The sequence below is a fragment of the Rhinopithecus roxellana genome, chromosome 2 (genome assembly GCF_007565055.1).
Source record: "Rhinopithecus roxellana isolate Shanxi Qingling chromosome 2, ASM756505v1, whole genome shotgun sequence".
In the NCBI taxonomy this organism is placed as follows: domain Eukaryota; kingdom Metazoa; phylum Chordata; class Mammalia; order Primates; family Cercopithecidae; genus Rhinopithecus; species Rhinopithecus roxellana.
Genome location: NC_044550.1, coordinates 42,790,024 through 42,813,509, shown reverse-complemented (window position 1 = coordinate 42,813,509; position 23,486 = coordinate 42,790,024). Strand labels below are relative to the sequence as shown.

The following is a 23,486-nucleotide window of genomic DNA, read 5'->3' as shown; positions in this document are numbered from 1 at the left end:
ATCACATCTACCCCCAAAGGCATTAACGAAAACATGTATCAACAAATAAACATATCATTAATCAAACCAAAAAATCAAACTGGTTTGATCTCTTTCCGGTTTCTTTGAACTATTACTAAATCTTTCTTAACTTCTGCTTGATCATTCATTATCAAATACTTTTGTGTTTCTTTGATGTTTCTCCCCATACATCACTTACTTTCATCCAACATTAACCTATTTGATTCAAATCTGTATAATCAAAATGGTGGAATATGGTTCATAGCATTTTAACTGTTCTCTCTGCCTTCTATGTACTCATATTAAATATCAAAAATATCATTTTTATGTTTCCCTGATCAAAAACTTTAGAAAGTCCTACTACCTTTGGAAGAAAATTCTCAAATGCTCAGTCTAGTTTTCAAAAGCCCTTCTAATCTGAGTCTAACAATTATTCCCACTCTTAATGTGCCAGTTTGGGAACTCTCACAGATATAGTTTTGGAGGAAGAGTGCACAATTACTCAGAAATAAGGGTAAAAACAGAGTAACTTCAGATTGGCCAAAGTATTAAATTTGAGAAAAAATATAAAATTTTGGTAGTGTCAAATTCTTCATTTTTAGTAATTTCCAGGACCTACATTGACGATGCGCACCTCTTTATAGAAAAATATATTGCATTAAAATAATTGCTAATGGCATTCAAAAGATTAATATGCTAAGTGGATACATTTTATGAACATAGTTTATAAGTAACATCAAATCACAAACATTAATATTCTCTGTGTTTATCTAATGTCCTCTGAAATCAGATCATTTTTGTAAAAAAAGCAATTAGAGACCATTTTGTGAGGAAGAATTTACAGAATATATTTTTGCTTATGATTATTTTAGTTTAATTTATTTATATAGTTTTATTATTATTTTAAATTTGCAATATTTTCTAAGGTCCTTGATGGGTTTTAAATTTTCTTATGTGCACGTGTGTGTGTGTAGACAGGGTCTCACTCTGTCACCCAGGCTGGAGTACAGTAGGACAATCCTGGCTCACTGCAACCTTCGCCATCAGGGCTCATGTCACCCTCCAATCTCAGCCTCCGAGTAGTTGGGATTACAGGCGTGTGCCACCACATACAGCTAATGTTTGTGTTTGTTGTTGTTGTTGTTGTTGTTGAGAAGGGGTTTCACCATTTAGCCTAGGCTAGTCTGAAACTTCTGAGCTCAAGCAATTCACCCACCATAAACTCAGGTTTTAACTATTAACTGTTTCACATTCAATAATTAATTTGTGAACAATTTCTAATATGAAATGATTAATCAAGATTTTTAAATTGTTTATTATTTTGTTTGTCCTGAGGGCACTAATAATATCATTAATTATATTAAGTCAGATGAAAATAGACAATTTACAGGTTACCGTCAATGCCTTCATGCTTGTTTATTTGTTTAGGAGTGAGACAAAAATATTTAGGTCAAGTAGGAGATATGGTAATCACGTTAACATACTGTTAAAATTTTAATCCTTAAGGTATATACCTTTAGTTATGCATGTCTCTCATTTTCTTATGTTTACTAAAAATTAGTTTATTAATGATGTCGTTTTGGAAAAATAGCTGGGAAATATCATGGGAAGACTTAAAAGAAAATGTTGAAGCAATGTAACTCACTATGGTGAAAGATCACCAATTATAAAAATTAATATCTTTGTAAATAATAATGTTTCTTTAAAAAAAATCATTACACATTTGCATCATACCTGGAAATTTTAAGGCAGCATATACTGAGAAGTCACATTTTTTACCTCACCTTGCTTCCCACACTCCTGATTGTATACAAATATTATGTGGATATTCTCTAGACTTTATTGCCTCAGCTATATATGTGAAGAGTTCATCATTGAAGGTTAAAATAATTGCAAGAGCCAGATTGTAAGTCTACAGGTCAGACTGAGAATTTGGGATCTTTCTCTCACAGCAATAGGTATCTATAAACTTTCTTAATCAGGGTAACTTAATCAAGGGCATAATTTTTAATAAGTAATATAAGTACATAGGAATCAGTAGAAACATTAAAACAATATAGTAGGCAAATAGGCACATGAAAGTATGTTGAACATAATTAACTAACAGTGATTTTCAAAATAGTGAGATATCACTACCCACTTATTCAAAATGACTAACAAATAAGTAGATAAATAATGACAATTCCAAATGCTGACAAGGATGTAAAGAGACCAGATCAATCACCCACTGCTGGTGGAAATGGAGAATGATACTGCCATTTTGGAAAACATGTTGGCAGTTTCTTACAAAATTAGATATACAATTACTGTACAATCCAGTGTTGTACTTTTGGAAATTTATCCTAGGGAAATAAAAACCTACATGACACAAAAATCTGTATACAAATGTTTACAGTATCTTTATTTGTGATAGCAAAAACTGTAATCAGCCCTGATGCCCTTCAACAAATTAATGGAGGTTAAACAAATTGTAGTACATACATATTAAGGATTATTATTCAGTAATAAAAATAAAGAAACTTGATACACACCACAATCTGGATGAATCTGCAGGAAATTATGCTAAGTGAAAAAAGCCAATTCCAAATTAAAATGCACATACTGCATGTTTCTATTTATGAAACATTTTTGAAATGTGACAACATTATACATCAATGGCAGATGAATGGTTTCCAGGGCTTAGCGATAAATCTTGGATTGATTGCATCAATATCAATGTTCTGGTTGTGATATTATATTATGGTTCTGCAAAATATTACCATGGGGAAAACTAAGTAAAGTGTATAAGAGTGGTCTGGGCCGGGCGCGGTGGCTCAAGCCTGTACTCCCAGCACTTTGGGAGGCCGAGACGGGCGGATCACGAGGTCAGCAGATCGAGACCATCCTGGCTAACACTGTGAAATCCCGTCTCTACTAAAAAATACAAAAAATCTAGCCGGGCGAGGTGGCGGGCGCCTGTCGTCCCAGCTACTTCGGAGGCTGAGGCAGGAGAATGGCGTAAACCCGGGAGGCGGAGCTTGCAGTGAGCTGAGATCCGGCCACTGCACTCCAGCCCGGGCGACAGAGTGAGACTCCGTCTCAAAAAAAAAAAAAAAAAGAGTGGTCTGTATTGCTGTTCCAATTGCATGCAAATCCACAATTACCTCAATACAATTTTTAATAAAAAACACAATACCATTATTTCCTCATTTAGGCTGCACAGATTTGAGACAAATAGGTATAGCTGGATAAAAGGAAGTGATTCATTTTTAAAAATTAAAAGAATCACAAATATGATTGATGAATCTTGGGCATGTAGAGGTTAAGATAGATTCAGTTACAGTCTGAAAGCGTCAAGATAAATTATGTTAAAAGAAACCAGGAAAGAGTCTAATGAGTTTGGCTGAATGGTTTTTCTCATGGTAAGTTTCTTTGTTGATATATATATATAGTCACTGTTGTTGAGAATAGGGGTAGGGTAAAAAATCGATTTTAAATATATTATTTTTATACATAACAAAATTAAAATGAAGAAGTTAACAGTTATAAGACATAAACTAAATTTGGCAGAGGAAGAATAATTGGAGATTTTCTACCCAAATCTTCATATTAGTTTTTCTTAAAAAAGTGCTTTGCTTTCCTGTTTGTACTACTGTTTGCATTTCTCTTTAAAGTTATCTTTTGACTTACAAGATAATGTCAATGAAAAATAAAACACTCATAACATTTTAACTTTTTGTTAACAAATGAATGAAATGTAATATAAATTAGTAAATAATAAATTCTATAAAAACACAAATCGTAAAAAAGTGCCAACTTTTCATTATTTGTATCATCATTATGAATTGAACAGGCAATTGGAAAATTCTTTTCAAAAAATATACTCACGGAAATTTTAAAATAACTTCCTATTCTTACATACCTGACTGATAAAATAGTTTTTATTTATTTATTTATTTATTTATTTATTTTAATTTTTTGAGACGGAGTCTTGCTCTGTCACCCAGGCTGGAGTGCAGTGGCCGGATCTGCGCTCACTGCAAGCTCCGCCTCCCAGATTTACGCCATTCTCCTGCCTCAGCCTCCAGAGTAGCTGGGACTACAGGCGCCCACCACCTCGCCCGGCTAGTTTTTTGTATTTTTTAGTAGAGACGGGGTTTCACCGGGTTAGCCAGGATGGTCTCGATCTCCTGACCTTGTGATCCGCCTGTCTCGGCCTCCCAAAGTGCTGGGATTACAGGCTTGAGCCACCGCGCCCGGCTTAAAATAGATTTTTCTTAGTACAGATGGCTCATTGAAGTCAGAACTCTTTAACTATTACTTACCAAATAAAAATCACTGATAGCTTAACGAGGAAAAACACAAATATGTTTATTGTATGTTTACCGTAATTACTGCATTAAAGTACTTGAAGACCTTGTTGGGGAAATAATAAATGTAAATTAAGAATGAAATTATGATATAAAGTAAATAATTGTCCAGTGAAATAATTAATGTGGATTTCAGAAAATACTACAAAAATAAATGTTCTGAAAAAAAGTATTATTTTAATTGTCATTGCGTATCTTCTCTGATTCTTTATTAGACAATAGGCCTTGAGAAAGAAGGTATTATTCCTTAGAATTATTTGAGTCACTTATAGCATCTTTGAGCTAAAAATAAACCCTTTGATGGCTAGAAATTGAATAAAATCAATTTTAAAATAATAAGCAAAATTAGGCCGAGCGTGGTGACTGACACCTGTAATCTCAGCACTTTGGGAGGCCAAGGTGGGCAGATTACCTAAGGTCAGGAGTTTGAGATCAGTCTGACCAACATGGAGAAACCTCATCTCTACTAAAAATGCAAAATTAATCAGGCACGGTGGTGCATGCCTGCGATCCCAGCTACTTGGGAGGCTGAGTCAGGAGGATCACTTGAATTCAGGAGGTGGAAGTTGTGGTGAGCCAAGATCGCTCCACTACACTCCAGTCTGGGCAATGGAGTGAGACTTTCTCAATATAAATAAATAAATAAGCAAAACTATTACTTTAAAAGGGTTTTTGAAACAAATATTCTATATTTTAGAATTAAACACAGTATATTCCTTTTGTCTGGAAAGAAGTTTCTATGTGTTACTCACGTTGATTTTTTCAGGGCCTAGCAAAGCCTAATATGTTATAGGTGTTCAATATATTCTTGTTGTTGAGTTATATTCAGAAAATATTATATATAAAGATCAAAAAGGAATTAATATCTAATATATTCTCTACAAATAATAAATTCATTCTGTATAAAGCTTGTACATATATGTACACTTATGAGTAAAAAAAGTGATTTTACTCTCATAGCTAGGAGGCAGTATGATATCGAAGTATTTTCATTTGCTATTAAAAATAATGCTATAATCTACTTCGGTAATAAAAAAATTAGTGGGTGATATTTCTTTCTCTCTAGAAATTATATAGAATATATATATTTTTTTATTATACTTTAAGTTCTAGGGTACATGTGCATAACGTGCAGGTTTGTTACATATGTATACTTATGCCATGTTGGTGTGCTGCACCCACCAACTCGTCAGCACCCATCAATTCATCATTTATATCACGTATAACTCCCCAGTGCAATCCCTCCCTCCTCCCCCCTCACCATGATAGGCCCCAGTGTGTGATGATCCCCTTCCCGAGTCCAAGTGATCTCATTGTTCAGTTCCCACCTATGAGTGAGAACATGCGGTGTTTGGTTTTCTCTTCTTGTGATTGTTTGCTAAGAATGATGGTTTCCAGCTGCATCCATGTCCCCACAAAGGACGCAAACTCATCCTTTTTATGGCTGCATAGTATTCCATGGTGTATATGTGCCACATTTTCTTAATCCAGTCTGTCACAGATGGACATTTGGGTTGATTCCAAGTCTTTGCTATTGTGAATAGTGCCGCAATAAACATACGTGTGCATGTGTCTTTGTAGTAGAATAATTTATAATCCTTTGGGTATATACCCAGTAGTGGGATGGCTGGGTCATATGGTACATCTAGTTCTAGATCCTTGAGGAATTGCCATACTGTTTTCCATAATGGTTGAACTAGTTTACAATCCCACCAACAGTGTAAAAGCGTTCCTATTTCTCCACATCCTCTCCAACACCTGTTGTTTCCTGACTTCTTAATGATTGCCATTCTAACTGGTGTGAGATGGTATCTCATTGTGGTTTTGATTTGCATTTCTCTGATGGCGAGTGATGATGAGCATTTTTTCATGTGTCTGTTGGCTGTATGAATGTCTTCTTTTGAGAAATGTCTGTTCATATCCTTTGCCCACTTTTTGATGGGGTTGTTTGCTTTTTTCTTGTATATTTGTTTGAGTTCTTTGTAGATTCTGGATATTAGCCCTTTGTCAGATGAGTAGGTTGCAAAACTTTTCTCCCATTCTGTAGGTTGCCTGTTCACTCTGATGGTAGTTTCTTTTGCTGTGCAAAAGCTCTTTAGTTTAATGAGATCCCATTTGTCAATTTTTGCTTTTGCTGCTGTTGCTTTTGGTGTTTTAGAAATGAAGTCCTTGCCCATGCCTATGTCCTGAATGGTGCTACCTAGATTTTCTTCTAGGGTTTTTATGGTATTAGGTCTAACATTTAAGTCTCTAATCCATCTTGAATTAATCTTCGTGTAAGGGGTAAGGAAAGGATCCAGTTTCAGCTTTCTACTTATGGCTAGCCAATTTTCCCAGCACCATTTATTAAATAGGGAATCCTTTCCCCATTTCTTGTTTCTCTCAGGTTTGTCAAAGATCAGATGGCTGTAGATGTGTGGTATTATTTCTGAGGACTCTGTTCTGTTCCATTGGTCTATATCCCTGTTTTGGTACCAGTACCATGCTGTTTTGGTTACTGTAGCCTTATAGTATAGTTTGAAGTCAGGTAGCGTGACGCCTCCAGCTTTGTCCTTTTGACTTAGGATTGTCTTGGCAATGCGGGCTCTTTTTTGGTTCCATATGAACTTTAAAGCAGTTTTTTCCAATTCTGTGAAGAAACTCATTGGTAGCTTGATGGGGATGGCATTGAATCTATAAATAACCTTGGACAGTATGGCCATTTTCACAATATTGATTCTTCAGCTGTGCGCTGTCCCCAGAGGTGGAGACTACAGAGACAGGCAGGCTTCCTTGAGCTGCTGTGAGCTCCACCCAGTTCGAGCTTCCCAGGGGCTTTGTTTACCTACTTAAGTCTCAGCAATGGCGGGCGCCCCCCCCCCAGCCTCGCTGCTGCCTTGAGGATAGATCGCCGCAGACTGCTGTGTTAGCAGTGAGGGAGGCTCCGTGGGCGTGGGACCCTCCCGGCCAGGTGTGGGGTATATTCTCCTGGTGTGCCTGTCTGCTTAAAGCCGAGTATTGGGGTGGGACTTACCCGATTTTCCAGGTGTTGTGTGTCTCAGTTCCCCTTGCTAGGAAAACGGATTCCCTTCCCCCTTGCACTTCCAGGTGAGGCGATGCCTCGCCCTGCTTCAGCTCTCGCTGGTCAGGCTGCAGCAGGTGACCAGCACTGATTGTCCGGCACTCCCTAGTGAGATGACCCCTGTACCTCAGTTGAAAATGCAGAAATCACCGGTCTTCTGTGTCGCTCGCGCTGGGAGTTGGAGACTGGAGCTGTTCCTATTCGGCCATCTTGCTCCGCCCCCGAAATGATCAAAAATATTAAAAGAAGCTTACTTCAGGTAAACCTTTGTAAAAGTATACACAGGAAATGATTAAATATTAGTCCTCTAAGTCATCTGAATGAGTTTTCGTGTGCTTGGCAGCTACTATTTAATACATATGTAAATGATAGAATATTGAAAAGCCTGAAGAAAAACCAGTTGCTGAATGTGCCAACATCCTAGAACTGAGTAGAATTTATCTTTTTTTTTTAATGGGATTTTTCATTTGTAGAGTTATCAAAGCACTCAAGCATAGTTTGAGTTTTCATTTATGGCTTTGTTCCCAGAGTTGGTAGACCACATAAGCAATATTTATTACTAATTATACCGAAACAGAATCAAGTCTTGTTAAGATGGCTAGCTTATATAGCAGGCCTTTTTTTCCTAAATCCCTTTTAGTTTAAAGGGGCAGGATTAAATAATCCATTGCTAATATTATGAGAATTTTCAGACTAATATCACTTGTTCCTATTCAATCTAGTAAGAAAAGAAAATTTTCTGAATAGCATTAGAAGTTCAAATTTCAGTAGCTTCAGTTAAACTTCACTCATAGATTTTCCTTTGTGTAGAAGACAAATTTATAATTTTTTACAATGGTACCCTTTTCTGTATAAAATTCAGTGAAACAACACTTAGAAAGTTATTTTTACAGAATAAAAATTATTATTAAATAATTCAATTAAATACACTTTAAAAAGAAGATCTTGATTTTCAAAGGGGACATATAATATAGTTTTATTCATATTTTAATTTAATAGCTCTTCTGATTCTTACAAAGTAAATTCATAACTAAATTATCATTTGGTTGATTTTTGAAAAAAGGAAATATGCATTTTATTTTCTTTATTTTAAAATTACTGATTTTTATGTAACTCAGCTTAAAGCAAATACACATACACACTGACACACATATACACTTCTGACATTTCACAGCACTGTGTATTTCTTCACAAAAAGCTTTATCAGCGTCTATTACTGTCTTTAAATTCTTTCAATGTGTTTAGGACAAGTAAGTAACATAAATATTTTGTTGAAATTAAAGGAAAATGTTCTACGCTATTTTATAGGGAAAAAAGTGATTCCAAAAGGCTGATCCAAAAAATATTCCCAGATTTTCCAGTTAAAGACAGTGCCAGAGATTTAATACTTTTTATGAGATCAGATTGGTTCCTGAGAGCACCATTTTCTTGCCAATCTCAATGCTAAAGAAAACTCGTGTGGAATTTTCAAAGAAAGACTAAGCCTAGTAGCCTAGTTCAATAAAACAACTAAAAAAGTAAATGGCAATAATTCAATAAAGTATGGCAGCAGTGGAAAGAAAGTCTTTAAAAGCAAGTTTAAACATTCTTAAAGTATCTCCTGAAGTACCATCTCCCAGAAGACTGAATGCAATGAGGAGCAGGGACCAACGTGTTAACCCGCCGACCTACCATAATAGCATGACAGATGCTTCCTACCTGAAGGGGTCATGCCTGGGAGAGAGAGAGAGGGAGAGTGAGACTGACAGAGTGCCCAGGGAGGGTATTGATCCACTGACTCTTTTCTGGTAACCATTACTGAGACATGAGTTGACAGTAATTAAAATGACTTACACACTGGGGTGGTTTCAAACTCAAATCTTCGACTGAAGACACCATAGCCTGCTGCTGTACGTGCTCGAATTTGGAAGACATAAACTGAAGCTGGTTTCAAGCCCTCTGCAGTAATAGTTGTCTCTTTGGATTTGATAATTGTGTAGCTGGTCTCTTGGTCCTTGGGATGCACATGCACATACAGTAAAAAAGACAGCATATAAATTAATAATGACAGCAAAATTTAGAACCATAGATCAGAAAATGAATCAGAAACTAATGGACTCTATTAGTACAAATATAATATTTTAGAAAAAAATCCTACACATCCTAGGTGTGCTATTGACATAGAATATTAAAGTCTTTTCTAGAATTCAGGGTGGTGGGTGACATTGTGTCCACCTATCCAGAATACTTGTCTTTGGCAGTAATGCATTTCTAAAACTTTGAAAACATAATGTTGTAGGAGATTGATTATTTTACAGACTCTATTTTAGTATTGTTATTTGTGTACTTTTTTTCCTCCAATATAGTTAATTGGAGCATATCTAACATACTGCCTATTCATACAGAAAGTTAACAATATCTCCCATTCTGTGAGGTAAGGCTTATGCTTTAACTCATTAGTGAATTCAATTTATAATTGTAGTTAGGTCTTAAGGTAAGAAATTAGTACTTCATTGGTGAAATTTAACTTCAATTCTCTAAGCCTAGATAGAAAGCATTAAAGAAAAATGCAGATAAACAGAGCTTTTTTATTTATTTTTGAAAATGTCCTCATTTGGAGGGGCTAGGTAATAGTCAGTGGAGATGGAGTAGGAAAAAAAGTTACTGGAAAGATAATTTTGGGAACTGAAACAAAGAGGAACTGTTTCTATTTTGATGCTAACAAAAGTTTAGACTAACCATCCATAACTCCTCATTATCTCTCTGAAGTTACCACACCAACTTTACCATGGATACTGAAATCACATGCTGAAATATAGCAGGGCCATTTTTGCTTTTATATTCAGTTTCCTTATCAGTAAAATTGGAGTAGAGATTTGCCTGGGTTTCCTCACAGAGATGGTGTAAAAATGAAACAGGTAATGTATGTGAAAGCAGTTAATAAACTGTAATAAATGTTTTAATTTTCATAATTATTTTAAATATTTGTAACTCTTTCTAATATGACATGTCAAAGTTGACTACCACTAATACTATCTAAAATATACAATCTATATAACATTTTTCTTTTAAAGCAATTTACCATTCCTCTTGTAATATGTTTAAACATATAAAATGATCTTAGAGTTAAGTAGGTCCAAAATTATCTCTAAATAGGTAAGGTGTAATTTATAAACCTAATAGCACACTTGCTGACTCATCATAGGCAAATGATTGATCTTTAATTTTTTAAACTGCAGATTAATTTAATTATCTAAACTTTAATGTATTTAGGAAATTTTATTAAAGTTGAGCAAAGGTAATTAAGTCTTATAAAATGTTACCTAATAATACCAGTAAATTTCTTCATTGACAAACATGTATTGCTCTTCTATTATCCACTCTATTATTCCTTCTGTATGCTAGGATCATAGCAGTAAGAAGCAAGCAATTTCTTAATGTGTTCCTTTTAACAACTGTAAATAGCTTCTATAAACTGTGAGAGTTACTAATTTTTCTGAGAATGCACAGGTTCTTGATAGAATAAACCTGATAATATCATTTATTATTTCTCCATATTATTGAAAAATATTATTTTCCCATATTATTTAAAAGTAATATTTCTCAATAATATTCTGCTTTCCAGTTTGGCTATAATTGTAGCAGTAACTCTCACTAAGTAAGTTAAATGTCTGTTTGCTGACATTTGTTTAAAGAAAATTTAACTTAAAGAAAAAATCTAGTCAAAATTTAAGTATAAAATTCTGATGAACTTTATATAATTATCATTTTTACGTAAAGGATTAACATTTATAATATGAAACATTAGAAGAAGGCATCAATGACAGCATTAGATTTCCAGCCATATTATTAAGTAGATGAGAAAATGTGGATAAACAACTGTGAACCTCGGTTTTTTCTTCCTTAAAATGGAGATAAAATTATTTACCAAGAATATTGGAAGGAGACAGAGATAAAAATAATACATGTACCACCAAGCACAATCGCTACAAAATAGGTTCTACGTAGAATAGATTACTCTTAACTCTATAGCATGATGGTAAGTTATCCCATTGACAAGTAAAAATCAAAACTACTTTTAAAAGCTTCCATAGTTGTAAACTCTAACTATTGAAGGTACAACGAATACATTTTATAAAAATATTAGAAATTGATACTTTTTGCCAAAAAGGAAAAATTTACAAGGAAATTGGACTGCTGCTCCTTGAAATAATGTATGATTTAATATCAGTTGCACAACATTCTGTCTGATTTAACAATTAATGTTATGTATGTCTCAGTTGTTCCTTAGCTAGAATTTAATTGTACATTGTCTCTCTCTGAGTTAGCCATACACAAGTTATCGAAGAGAATTTAGCAAAGCGTGTATCTAGTGGATCAAAACCAATGAATACACATTGTGAATCGTCTAAGCGTCTTCCAAAATTTAATTCTGTTTCATTCCTTTAAATCACTCTCATATTGTAATTTTCTACATATCACAAACTTTATGTAAAGATTGTCAACACCCACAATTGCCGGGCTGCCAAGTCCTTGGTCAGGGCAGTGCCTTTTGCTGCCTTCATGCCCCAGCTGAGCAAATGAGCTACATTCCCCAGCTGCTTAGCAAACACTGTTCACATGCAGTGAGGAGAGGGCTTCAGCAGAAGGAGCCAGCTGGCAAACACCCTGCCAAGGGGCAGCCTCCCTTTGCCTCTGCCTTTAATTAAGAGATGGCAATGAGCCCATCCTCACACGGGAGCAGAGAAGCCCAGTGACCTCTATTAGAGCAGGGCAATCAGAGGCAGAAATGCCAGCTGGCAAATGCATGTGCCCTGGAAAGCTCTGCCACCTGTGTCTGGCCAAAAGCCATCCAATAAAATGGTGGTGTTATTCTGAAAGCTCAAAATCAGCTCTGAAAACCTATCAGGATCCCTACCTCAATACATGGTATAAAAGCTCATAATCCATTTTTTATAAATGAAAGTCTTAAAAAAACTTTATAGGTATAATATAGATATACTCAAATGTTTGGCTCATGCACAATGGTCCAGGAATTAATACTTTTATTTTAAAAAGGAAAACACTGACCAAAATAATAACTTCTACCAATATATCATATAAAGATTTTGCTGCTTTTAGTTAATGTAAACAAGCAACTTATTATCAATTTATTGGAAATATGTTTAGAAACCTTTTTCCTAAGTCATTTTTTCTTTATTTGAGTTATACAGATCATATAATGGAATACTGAAGCATTAAATTTGAATTATTAAATATAAGACCAAATCATACTTAAATAAATGTAACTCAAAAAGAAATTGAACTATAAAGAAAATAATATCACAATATGGATAAAACTCAGTAGAAGAAATATTTAATAGAAACTCCTCATTACCACTTGTTGAATAACTTTGTTCTAACAGGATCAGCAACTTTTTAAGAAAAGATAAATTCTCATTAATATTGAATATTACACATATAATGAAAGTAATGCATATGCTAGGAAGTGGTCATGAAAACAGTCAAAGGTTATTCATAAGGAGAAAAAAATAGGATGCTTTCCTCAAGAACAAAAAAGAAAGATAGTCATTAATCCAGCTAGTTGATTCAGAGATAAAAGAAAATATAAGTACTTATTAAAATTTTAGTCTCCCTGCTGTTAACCCTTATTGCATCTAAGATAGTCAAATATACAGTTTTTGAATTCTATTTTGCATTTTTCTTCTTTCAAAATCAACTTTAATCACAATGAAAATTGAGAAACAAAGTTAACAACAGAATTCAGGATGTGTTAATATATATTTATATAACTCTACATAGCTTTGCATCAATATAGAGTAACAAAGGTTACAAAAACTTGAATAAGAAATATAAACCTTAATTTTACAAATTGTTTTTTGACATAGCCTATGTTTAAATTATAGACCTCTGGAATTTGCAATGCTGTTTTTTACTACTAATCTCATGAGAACAGTAATCAGTGAGAAATTTTAATGTCACTATATTCCACTTGATTAACTACAGTTTTGTTGACATTAAACAATGTTAACCATATCCTAACATAATTTTGTCTCAGAGGTATTCTCTAAGAGCATTCTTGGTGAATAAAGTATTTGATAACCTATTTTTGAAATATGTATCACCATTTATGTTTCCTAATGATCTGATAGTTGTATATAATACTACCAGTAAGTCATTCCTAGAAAGATGACTATTTCAAAAATGGTTGATTATTCATTTATCTATTAGCATAATCAATACATGAACATTGTAGAAACAACAAAAACCTGTAAATATGTAGATAACCTTTCTCCATCACTCCCCATTGTTTTATCCTTTGTTGTATTTTTACACAGGCAATTGTTGAATCGATGAATGAAAGAAGAAAATTTATTTTTAAATATTCTATACTGTGACAAATTAATATTAAATACATTTACCTAAACTCTTTTTTTTCCCCCTTTGAGACTGAGTTTTGCTCTTGTTGCCCAGACTGGAGTGCAATGGTGCGATCTCGGCTCACTGCAACCTCCGCTTCCTGGGTTCAAGCAATTCTTCCGCCCTCAGCTTCCCGAGTAGCTGGGATTACAGGTGCCTACCACCACACCCAGCTGATTTTTTTTTTTTTTTTTTTTTTTTTTTGTATTTTTAGTATAGACGAGGTTTCACTATGTTGGGCAGGCTGATCTCGAACTACTGACCTCAGGCAACCCACCCACCTCAGCCTTCCAAAGTGCTGGAATTACAGGCGTGAGCCACCGCGCCAGGCCCTAAACTCTTTTATCCATGCATATATATATATGGTGAGGAGAACCATTTATTCTCTGTCTCTTTTCCAATGCTCTAGCTTGGGCAAGTTGTTAGGTATTGTAAAGTAAGATTTTGTACTTCCTACCGTACCTTTTACTCTTCCAGAAAAAAAGAAGGAATGATGTCTGTGAGTTTGGAAAAGCAATTGAGTAAGTAGTGTGACTCAGTCCTTCTCTTCTTTTTTGGGATCTTCATGCCTGCATTTTTTTCATGTTCATTTCTATCCCCACATTCATAGGACCAACATTTCTGGGTCAGGGTCTCCAATCCAGTTCTCAGAGGCTGGTTTGGGTTCCCATCTATCTTTATCTCCTCTTTTAGAACTCAGGTTGTCCTAAGGTGTGTATGACATTCAGATCCAGCCAGTAGAAAAATCACAGATGAATGAGTCGGAAGTAGCAGGAAGACTCATGGTGGCTACATATGTAAGCCACATACTCCAGCCCAGTTTTAGAAATTACAAGCTTTTTCAGCTTCCATCTGTATGACTCTTTCATCAATGACTCACTTGCTTGTGAATTCAGAAAAGAGGAAAAGAGTTTATGACAACCTTGAGACCTGACCTCAATAGCTATTATGGCAAAATGTCTAAAAGTATCTCTAAGAGACTCATAGAACAAGAGGAAATCAAGAAAATATGGGGAATGTGATGCATATATGCTTTTATTTTTTAACCTGAAATTTAAACATAAATTTTATACTACAGTGCCAAATGTTTGCTAAGAATCTTTAAAAATTGTATGTGATATATATGTCTTATCTTTTTTCATATTACCTTAATAGTATAGGTGTTATGTTGAGTTACTGGCCATAAGCACCATGATTTCTCTCTTAGCATACTGCAGTCACTACTGAAAGTCTATAGCTTAAGTCTTTGTAACACTTTCAAATGTCCTATGACTTCATCTTTTAATGCTGTTCAACTCAGTTAAGCTGATATTAGACTATATGGCAGTATCTAAGCTGTGTAAACTATTTGGCAGCAGCAGAACATGAATAGAGAGCTCCCTGTACACTTCTAGCATCCGTAATTATGACTGCAGAATCAATTGTCATTGATTTATACATAAAATTGCAACATACTCTTCTACAAATTGGATAACTGCAGTTGCTAAAGTGAAAAAAAAAAAAAGAAAGAAAGAAACTGAAGACTTTTTTTGTTCTGTTAGTCTTACCTTTTCAAAATACTTGATTTCATACTCCAGGATGATTCCATTGGGGCGATCTGGCTCTTGCCAAGACAAAGAGATGCTGTTTTTTGCAATCTTCCCTTTTTTCACATTGGTGACTGGAGATGGAGCTGCAAAATAGTTTAAATAAGGAACAGCTTGATTAGATGAGGCCCTAAAAGTAAGCCTGTTATGTGTATTACATATATTGCATTTTGAGAATGTAGCACTATTAAAAAAAAACAATTAAATTTTAGTTTATCTATATAATGTTTAAAGATTGTGAAGATTTTTTACAAATATAAATCAGCTAAATATCTTCAGGATTTTTTCATGATAAAACTGTCTATATTTTTTCCAAGTAGTTTAGAAACATAAATTATTTTATTTTATATTTTATAGAATAAAGATACTCCTGATTATTTTACATATCTTCTACATTTCTAAAACGTATGAGCTCTGTATGACATATCCCATTATGCTAATAGATACATGATTATATTACCGCATTTGTACAACACAAAATCTCTTTTATAATTTATTACATTTGAAATTACATGAATCCTAAAATCATTAATAAATGTATATATTAAACATGGGCAGGTTCCTTAAGAAACATGCCACCAAAGATATGGTACACTTTAAAATAATAACAAATAAAATAAACTTTTTTTAATTTTCATTTTTCTCAAATATTTCCTTAGAAATCATAATCACCTCTGGTGATCATCACAATTTGATATACTGTCTATGAAACCACTACTTGTGGTTTCATAATGAAAATAGAACTTATATATCTGTTCTTTCGGATATGTCTGGATATTTTGAGTTTGAAAAACATCTGAATATTTGAGTCAAAATTCTTTTTATCAATCTGCTGATATTTGTATAGATAGCATGTCTAAAAGACATGGCAACATAAAAGAGTAAGATATGGGCTCCCTAGTTCACTGTAGTGTTTATTGAAAAGTGCTAACACTACTGAAATAGAAACATGAGACGATTAAGGAAGACAGTGAATTTTTGAATATATTTTATTCAATAGTGAATATCTGTATGAATTATCTTGAATCATGAATTAAACTCAATTTCCCAGTATCACTACATATGTATTGCATAACACAACAGTAAAAAACCCAAAGAAAGAATAAGTCTTCAGAGTTCTTCACTCACTTTACTATAGTGAAATCATTTTTTCAGATTTAACTATTTCTCGTAGATAGCTGTCAGTTTTTACTTAATGAATTGATGGTATTACCATCTTACTAGTCATAAATTGTTTAATAAGTATGCTCCATGAAGGCAGGAATTGGTTTAGTTTAGTTCACTGCTACATTTCCAAGATGAGAAAATTGTTTAGCATATAGAAATTTAATGAATATTTGTTCATTGAATTGATGGATGGATGAATGAATGGCAAATACATATATAATTAAATATCATTCAAACCTGAATTTATCTCATCATAGGATAATATTAGTTTGAAATGTACACTTCATTTTAAAACTTAATCAGTTCTTCAATAAAATAATCATTTGTGGGTAAAGACAACAAATAAATACCAACACAGACACAATCAGCCTAAAGTGCAATACTTTGTTATTTACTTGCATTCATCAAAGTAAAGCATAAACTATTTCACTTTCAAACATTTAAGTTAACAAACGCCAGTGTAGTTCAGTGGCTAAGAATGTGCTCTAAAATACTGGTTTAGAATGAGGGGAGAAGACCATTTCTGAGCTCAGAGTAGGTCAGGGATAATTTCCTTTGTGACAAGAGCATCTTTGCATCTTCTGGGTAAAGCTGATGACAGCTCCTGGGGACATAATGATGATGCACAAATTGTGAATGGCAGCAATCCTACACCACTGCAAGTATCATGCACATTAAAATAACTGTAACCAGGTTTGTCAGCATCAAGGAGCATGCTCAATTTATGTTATTTGTCTCCCTCGCTGATACCTTTTGCTCATTCTCTGCCTGCTCAACCTTTTAAGTCTGGTATCAAATGAGAATGATGACTTAGAGCATTTATGCTTGTAAAATTTTTATGGGTGATGTCAAATCATAAAACTGTTATTGTCCCTGTATAAGGATAGAAAAAAAATACCAAAGAAATCAAGTTGTGAAGAGTACAAAATAATTTCTAAAACTTCTGAGTTGTAGCTTTCAAATATGTGGAAATATTCCAAATTCTTCCCATATTGTAGCATCTGTGTTAGACCTAACCTTTGCATACTAGTATGATATGCAAGATGGAGATCCTTTAGGCTACTACAGTTCCCATTATGAACTAATTGTTTTGTCTGTTTCAAATTTTTAAAGTTTTAAATTTAGAATAGTTTAATTTTTATAGAAAAATAAAATAACAGTTTCCACATAACTTACATCTAGTGTCGCCTATTAGAAATATACCATATTAATACATTATATCTGTCACAATTAATGAACCAATACTGATAGATTATTATTAATTAAAGTCCACAGTTTATTCAGATTCCCATAGTCTTTAATTAATGTCCTTTTTCTGTCCTGGGATTCCATCCAGCAAACTACATTAATTTAGTCATCATGTTTTCTTAGGCTCCTCTTTGTTATAGCAGTTTTTCACAGTTTCCTTGATTTGATGACCTTGACACTTTTGGAACACACTGGTCAGGTATTTTGTAAACTGTCTCTCAGTTGGGATTAATATTTTTTCACTATTAAAACAGAGTTATGGGTTTTTTTGGGGATGACCACGAAAGTAAATTGCCAATCCTATTACATTATATTGAGGGTACACACTACCAACATATCATCGCCATTATGTTAACCTTGATTTCCTGAGTGACGTGGTGTTTATTGTTTCTCCACTATAACATTGTTTTTTCCCCAGCATTCAATGTTGTATTTTTTGGAAGAAAGTCACTATTTGCAGCCCACATTTAAGGAGTAGGAATTTGTGATTCACTTTCTTAGTAGTGGATTATCTACTTCAATCATTAGAAATTCTTCTGCAGGAGAAATTTGTCTATTTTTCTTCATTTTTAAATTTATGTAATTATTTGCATCAGTATGACATGGATATTTTTACTCCTTTTATATAGTTGTATACTTTATTTTATTACTGAATTTGCTAATGCTTTGGCCATTGGAAGCTCTTTCAGAGCTCCTATGTCTCTTTGACACACCCCTATCATTATGGGTTTGTCTGTTATTTCTACATTATTTTCTTACCTTCTGGGACTAAAAGACCAGATACTTTATGCTCATCTTGCTTATTCACTGCTCCAGTCCTAGAGTCATTCATTTCTGTAAAGAGCACTGGTTTCCTTTATTAGAAAAGGCATTAGAAACCAAGAAATGGGTGTTGAGTGTGTTTCTTGCCACTGAGATGTCATTGCTTTTAAGCCCTCTTACTAACAGGACAAGGACATAAATGTGTATATTAACTTGTGCATATCTATACATATTCCTATACATAACTACCTATATTAACCTAAAGATGCATATATACTGATGCTGCCAACTCTAATAATTATTACATAAATAATTCTAGCTTCCACACCTTACTTATCTGTAAACTCCCACTCTAATGGCGGGTCCCACCATCAGCCATCCAAATGAACTTGATTTCCAGTTCCAGTACCTATGTCTAGTATGTACTGAATTGTTCAGAATTGTTCATCTGTGTCTGTTTGACTTATCGATAATGATATAATGTAGAAACCTCTCATATCCTAATGACACAAACAGTGATATACAAAATCCTGCCATCAGTTGTATAAAACAATATATCTTCCTTACTTTTCAGATATAGAAATCTACTTTAAGGCACAGTGTTCCAAGATGGAAAGGCCTGCCATGGCACAGATAGCTTGAAGTCTGATAGAACTGACTTCAAGCATTTTGGCAGCCAGCCATTTCTATGTAATTCTGTTAGTTAACTTTTATAAATGTACTTTCAATCTTTATAATAGGGACAATAATATAAATTCATATTTTTTAAGGTTGACATCTTATTCTTCAGGTACAATGTCAGGTACAGGGTGGGTGCCAAATAAATACTATTTGTAATAATATCAGTTGTAAAATATTAGAAAATTGTTTAAGAAGATTTCAGTGATGAACTTTTCACAATTCTTTATCTGTTTCATCCTTTTTCAGTCAAAATTATTTGTAGCTTCTTCGCTGAACTTGGCACTGCTTTAAATGCTCGATGAGATCCAAAGGCAAAGTGCTTACACAGATAAGATGCTCTGTTTTCTGCATCCAAGGCTTTCATGACTCTAAATTAATAAAAGGTTATGAGTAAATTTCCTTGATTTTATTCATTTTATTAATTAAATTGCCAGGCTTTCAAATGTTAATTAAAACATCGATAGTTACACTTAGTATAGAACAATGTCTTCCTTCCTCTTTAAAACAAAGTAAACATGATGAAAACATGAACCTCATTTATGTCAAATGGAATAAGAAAATACCATTCATGCATCCCTATAGCCAATACTTTTTGTGTAGGCAGTAAATTACAAATAGAATCACGTATTGGTTACTTGTATTTAAAACAATAAATAAATAAAACTTATGTATTTGATGTATATACCCATATTAAGTCTTAAAGACTAGAGAGAGGTAAATAAAACAATATTGAAATCTTTTCAGTCTATGACAGTCCATGAATGGGTTAAAAACTTCATCAGATGACACTTTTTAAACTTTCCAGCAGAAGTCCCTACACATCAGTAATGTATTAGTTCATTTAAACACAAGATTTAAAAATACACGTGTTTTACATTTGATTCTATAGATTAAAATTTGGCCAAATGAACTGTCAGTATCTGACAGCTGGAAGCCCCTACTTCTCACTGCTATGCACACTTTATCATATTAAAGTACTTCTTATTAACGAAGCAGGTCTAGGCCACTACAGTGTTCCAAAACAACAGAGAGTATTAGGCTTCTCTCCAGAAAATTCTGACTCTGTAGGTCAAATTGAGACCAAGGATTCTGTATATTCAGTAAAGACTCTGGTGGAATCATTTTGTCAGTAAAATTCAAGAAATAATTAAGGCAAATCATACTAGGATTAATTCTTCTTTTAAAAAATTATTATTACTATTTTAAAAAGAATTATTATTAATGCTTCTTTTATAAAAAATTAAACTTAGAAAGCTGAGGCTGGAAGTTGGATCAGTATTGAGGTTTACTGAACTGCTGCTGTCTTGAACCTGTGGCTCACTATTGCCTGTTATCATAATCTTTGTTGGCAACTTTGCCTTTCTCTGAGGATTATTTCTGCTTGTATTTGGTATTTTCCTGACCCTTTAGTATTTCTTGGTAATTTGATATGTTTGCTCATTCATGCATAATTTGGTTTAGTCTGCTGATGATCTATAAAATTAGAAAAATCTTATGTCTGGTTCACTGTTGTTTGCTTAGTCCTTAGAAGACTTTTCTGACAACTTCGTAAAATACACAACTGCATCCACCCTGGTTGAAGACACCATGATTTTTCTCCTAATTGGACTACTTCTTTACACCTTCCTGACCTTCAGGGAGTTTTTCTAAGAAGAGCCAGTGTGTTATTGTTCATGCTATAATTTGGTCACGTCACTACCCTGTCTTATGGATTACTAGGTCACACATGCTCTATCCTCTGCCTAAATTTCTAAAGTCATCAACTCCACTATCTCTTGTTCCCTTTCATGGATATGACCTTCTACATGTTTCTTGAGCACTCTAAATTTGTCCTGCCTCAGACTCTTTACACTTGCATTTCTTTTAGTTTAGAATATCCTTCCTTATCTTCATCTAAATTGCTCTTCACTTTATTCAGGTCTTTAAAAAATGTCATATTTTCAGAATTAACTTCCTGACTGATGGACCATTCATTAATTTCTTATTTTTCTTTATAATGGCAATGCTTGAAATTATATGCTTATTTCTTTACTTGTGAATTGTCTTACATTCTACAGGAATATAGCCTCCATGATGGGAAATACTTTTACTGTATTATTTATTGATGTATCTCATGTGCCTTGAAAATTCCTGGAGCATAGAATGGCATTTAATGTTTCTAATATGCATAACTTATTTTTCTGGGATTTAAAGCTAATAAAGAATATATAGCACATGGTCCTACTTTATAGTTGTTAAGTTGAATCAATTATCGCATGGATCATTCTAGTCTCCTCACTTTACTTATCTGTAACCTCCTACTCCAAGAGTGGCTCTCACCACCTGTCATCCAGTTACTTGTTTAATTTCAGTATAAATGTCTTCAAAGCAATACATTTTTTATTTGTTTTTGGCACAGCACAGTATAGGTAGAACTATATTTGAATCTAGCATATATTGAATATGTATCTGACATATGAATATGACAAGGAATAGTAAAGTAAATAAACAATATTATTAATGAATTTCAAGGAAATCTAGAGACTTCTGGAGCGAAGAATAAATAAAGAATTAAAAGTCAAGTGACTCCCAGCCCTAACTATTTGTATAAAATAAGAGCTACTGTAAAAAAAAAAAGTCAAAGAATATATATGTACATATACCCACACATAACTTCATATTTATGTAGAGACAATTATATGTATAAGTATGTTTAATAATTATAAAACTTGAGTGTATTCATTTTTTTTTTTTTCACATGAAGTCTTGCTATGTCTCCCAGGCTAGAGTACAGTGGTGAGATTTCTGCTCACTGCAATCTCTGCCTCCCGGGTTCAAGCGATTCTCCCGCCTCAGCCTCCCGAGTAGCTGGGGTTACAGGCGCCCACCACTGTGCCAGCTAATTTTTGTATTTTTAGTAGAGATGGGGTTTCATCATCTTGGCCAGGCTGGTCTCGACTCCTGACCTCGTGATCCACCCACCTCGGCCACCCAAAGTGCTGAGATTACAAGCGTGAGTCACTGCGCCTGACTTGAGTGTATTTTTAAGATAAAATGTATTCTTTCAGTAAAGAACGGACTTTTGAAATGATGAAAGATGAAGTATGGTTTTAAATCTATGTGTCTTATGACTGTCTTCATAAGACTTTCCATTCTTTCACTTCTTCACAAAGGTGGAAAAGGGAAGAGGGAAAAATAGGAAGACAAGCCCTAGCTAATCTAAAAACCTAAGCTATAGTTATAGAATTTCCAGAGAAACATGGAAAATTACAAAACTTACAGCCAATGAATTTATCTTTAGTTTATATTTTCTAAGATGAAATAGTATTGGCATTAGCATAGTGAATGCATCTTTTATTTTTATGTCTGTCTTTCAGTATTTATCTGAATAATAGTATAATACTGTCTATACTGAATTTCAGTATAACACTGTCTTTCAGTATTTATCCTTACTATGTATATGATCATGTGACAATTTAAATTAACTGCCTCCCACAGACTACATATATATGTATATATATATATTTTTAAATGAAATGCAGATGTAGATAAATCCATATTTTATTTTATATATACATATATGCACACCACATACACATACAAACATCTCTAAGAGAATCATGTACATCTTTTGCAGCTGGTTTAATAAAGCTACATATAGTGATTACTTTGCTATCTTTGCTTTGGGATACATATTAGCATTTGAATGTAAGAAAATGAGTAACTAGATTTCCTAAAGTAAACGAGAATTGCAGTTATTGAATTATAAACTTATTCAAAATTATTAACAAAAAAGTAAGACAGACATATTATAACATACACTCACAAATGTGTAATATCATACACTTTATATTTTTATAATACATGATATAAATTTTATATACTTACATACTTAGTATATCCTCCTTACTGTGTTGTCATTTGATACTATTGGACCAGGAAAAGTAACTAACAGTGCATTCTCAACACACTTAGTACCAACGACTTTCTGTACTAAAGAAAGAAGGTATTTTAAAGGTTTCTTTCTCAAATAAAAATTCAATCTGCTCACTCAGACAAAAACCTACAATCACTCCATCTTAAAAGCCTGCAACTGGATCTTTTGATATATGACCTCAGTGAAGTGTTGAAATGATCATTTTACCAAAACCTGGCCTTAAATGACAGTAGTTCTAGACAGAGGATATCTATTTTAATAAAAAGAATTTATAAACTAAAATGTACCATTCAGTAGAGTTCGTTTTTTTTCAAATA

The 23,486-nt window shown here is 33.6% G+C and overlaps 1 protein-coding gene across 4 annotated transcripts in view; it reads right to left on the bottom strand.

Annotated features, from left to right (window-relative positions):
* EPHA5 (EPH receptor A5) overlaps positions 1-23,486 on the bottom strand; it is a 344,724-nt gene that overhangs the window by 82,187 nt on the left and 239,051 nt on the right. For all 4 annotated transcript variants that reach the window (XM_010380149.1, XM_010380152.1, XM_010380153.1 and 1 more), the window contains exons 6-7: positions 15,357-15,481; positions 9,244-9,403 (exon numbers count right to left, since the gene is read on the bottom strand). In XM_010380149.1, the coding sequence (XP_010378451.1) occupies positions 9,244-9,403; positions 15,357-15,481 (285 nt within the window). The remainder of the gene's footprint in view (positions 1-9,243; positions 9,404-15,356; positions 15,482-23,486) is intronic.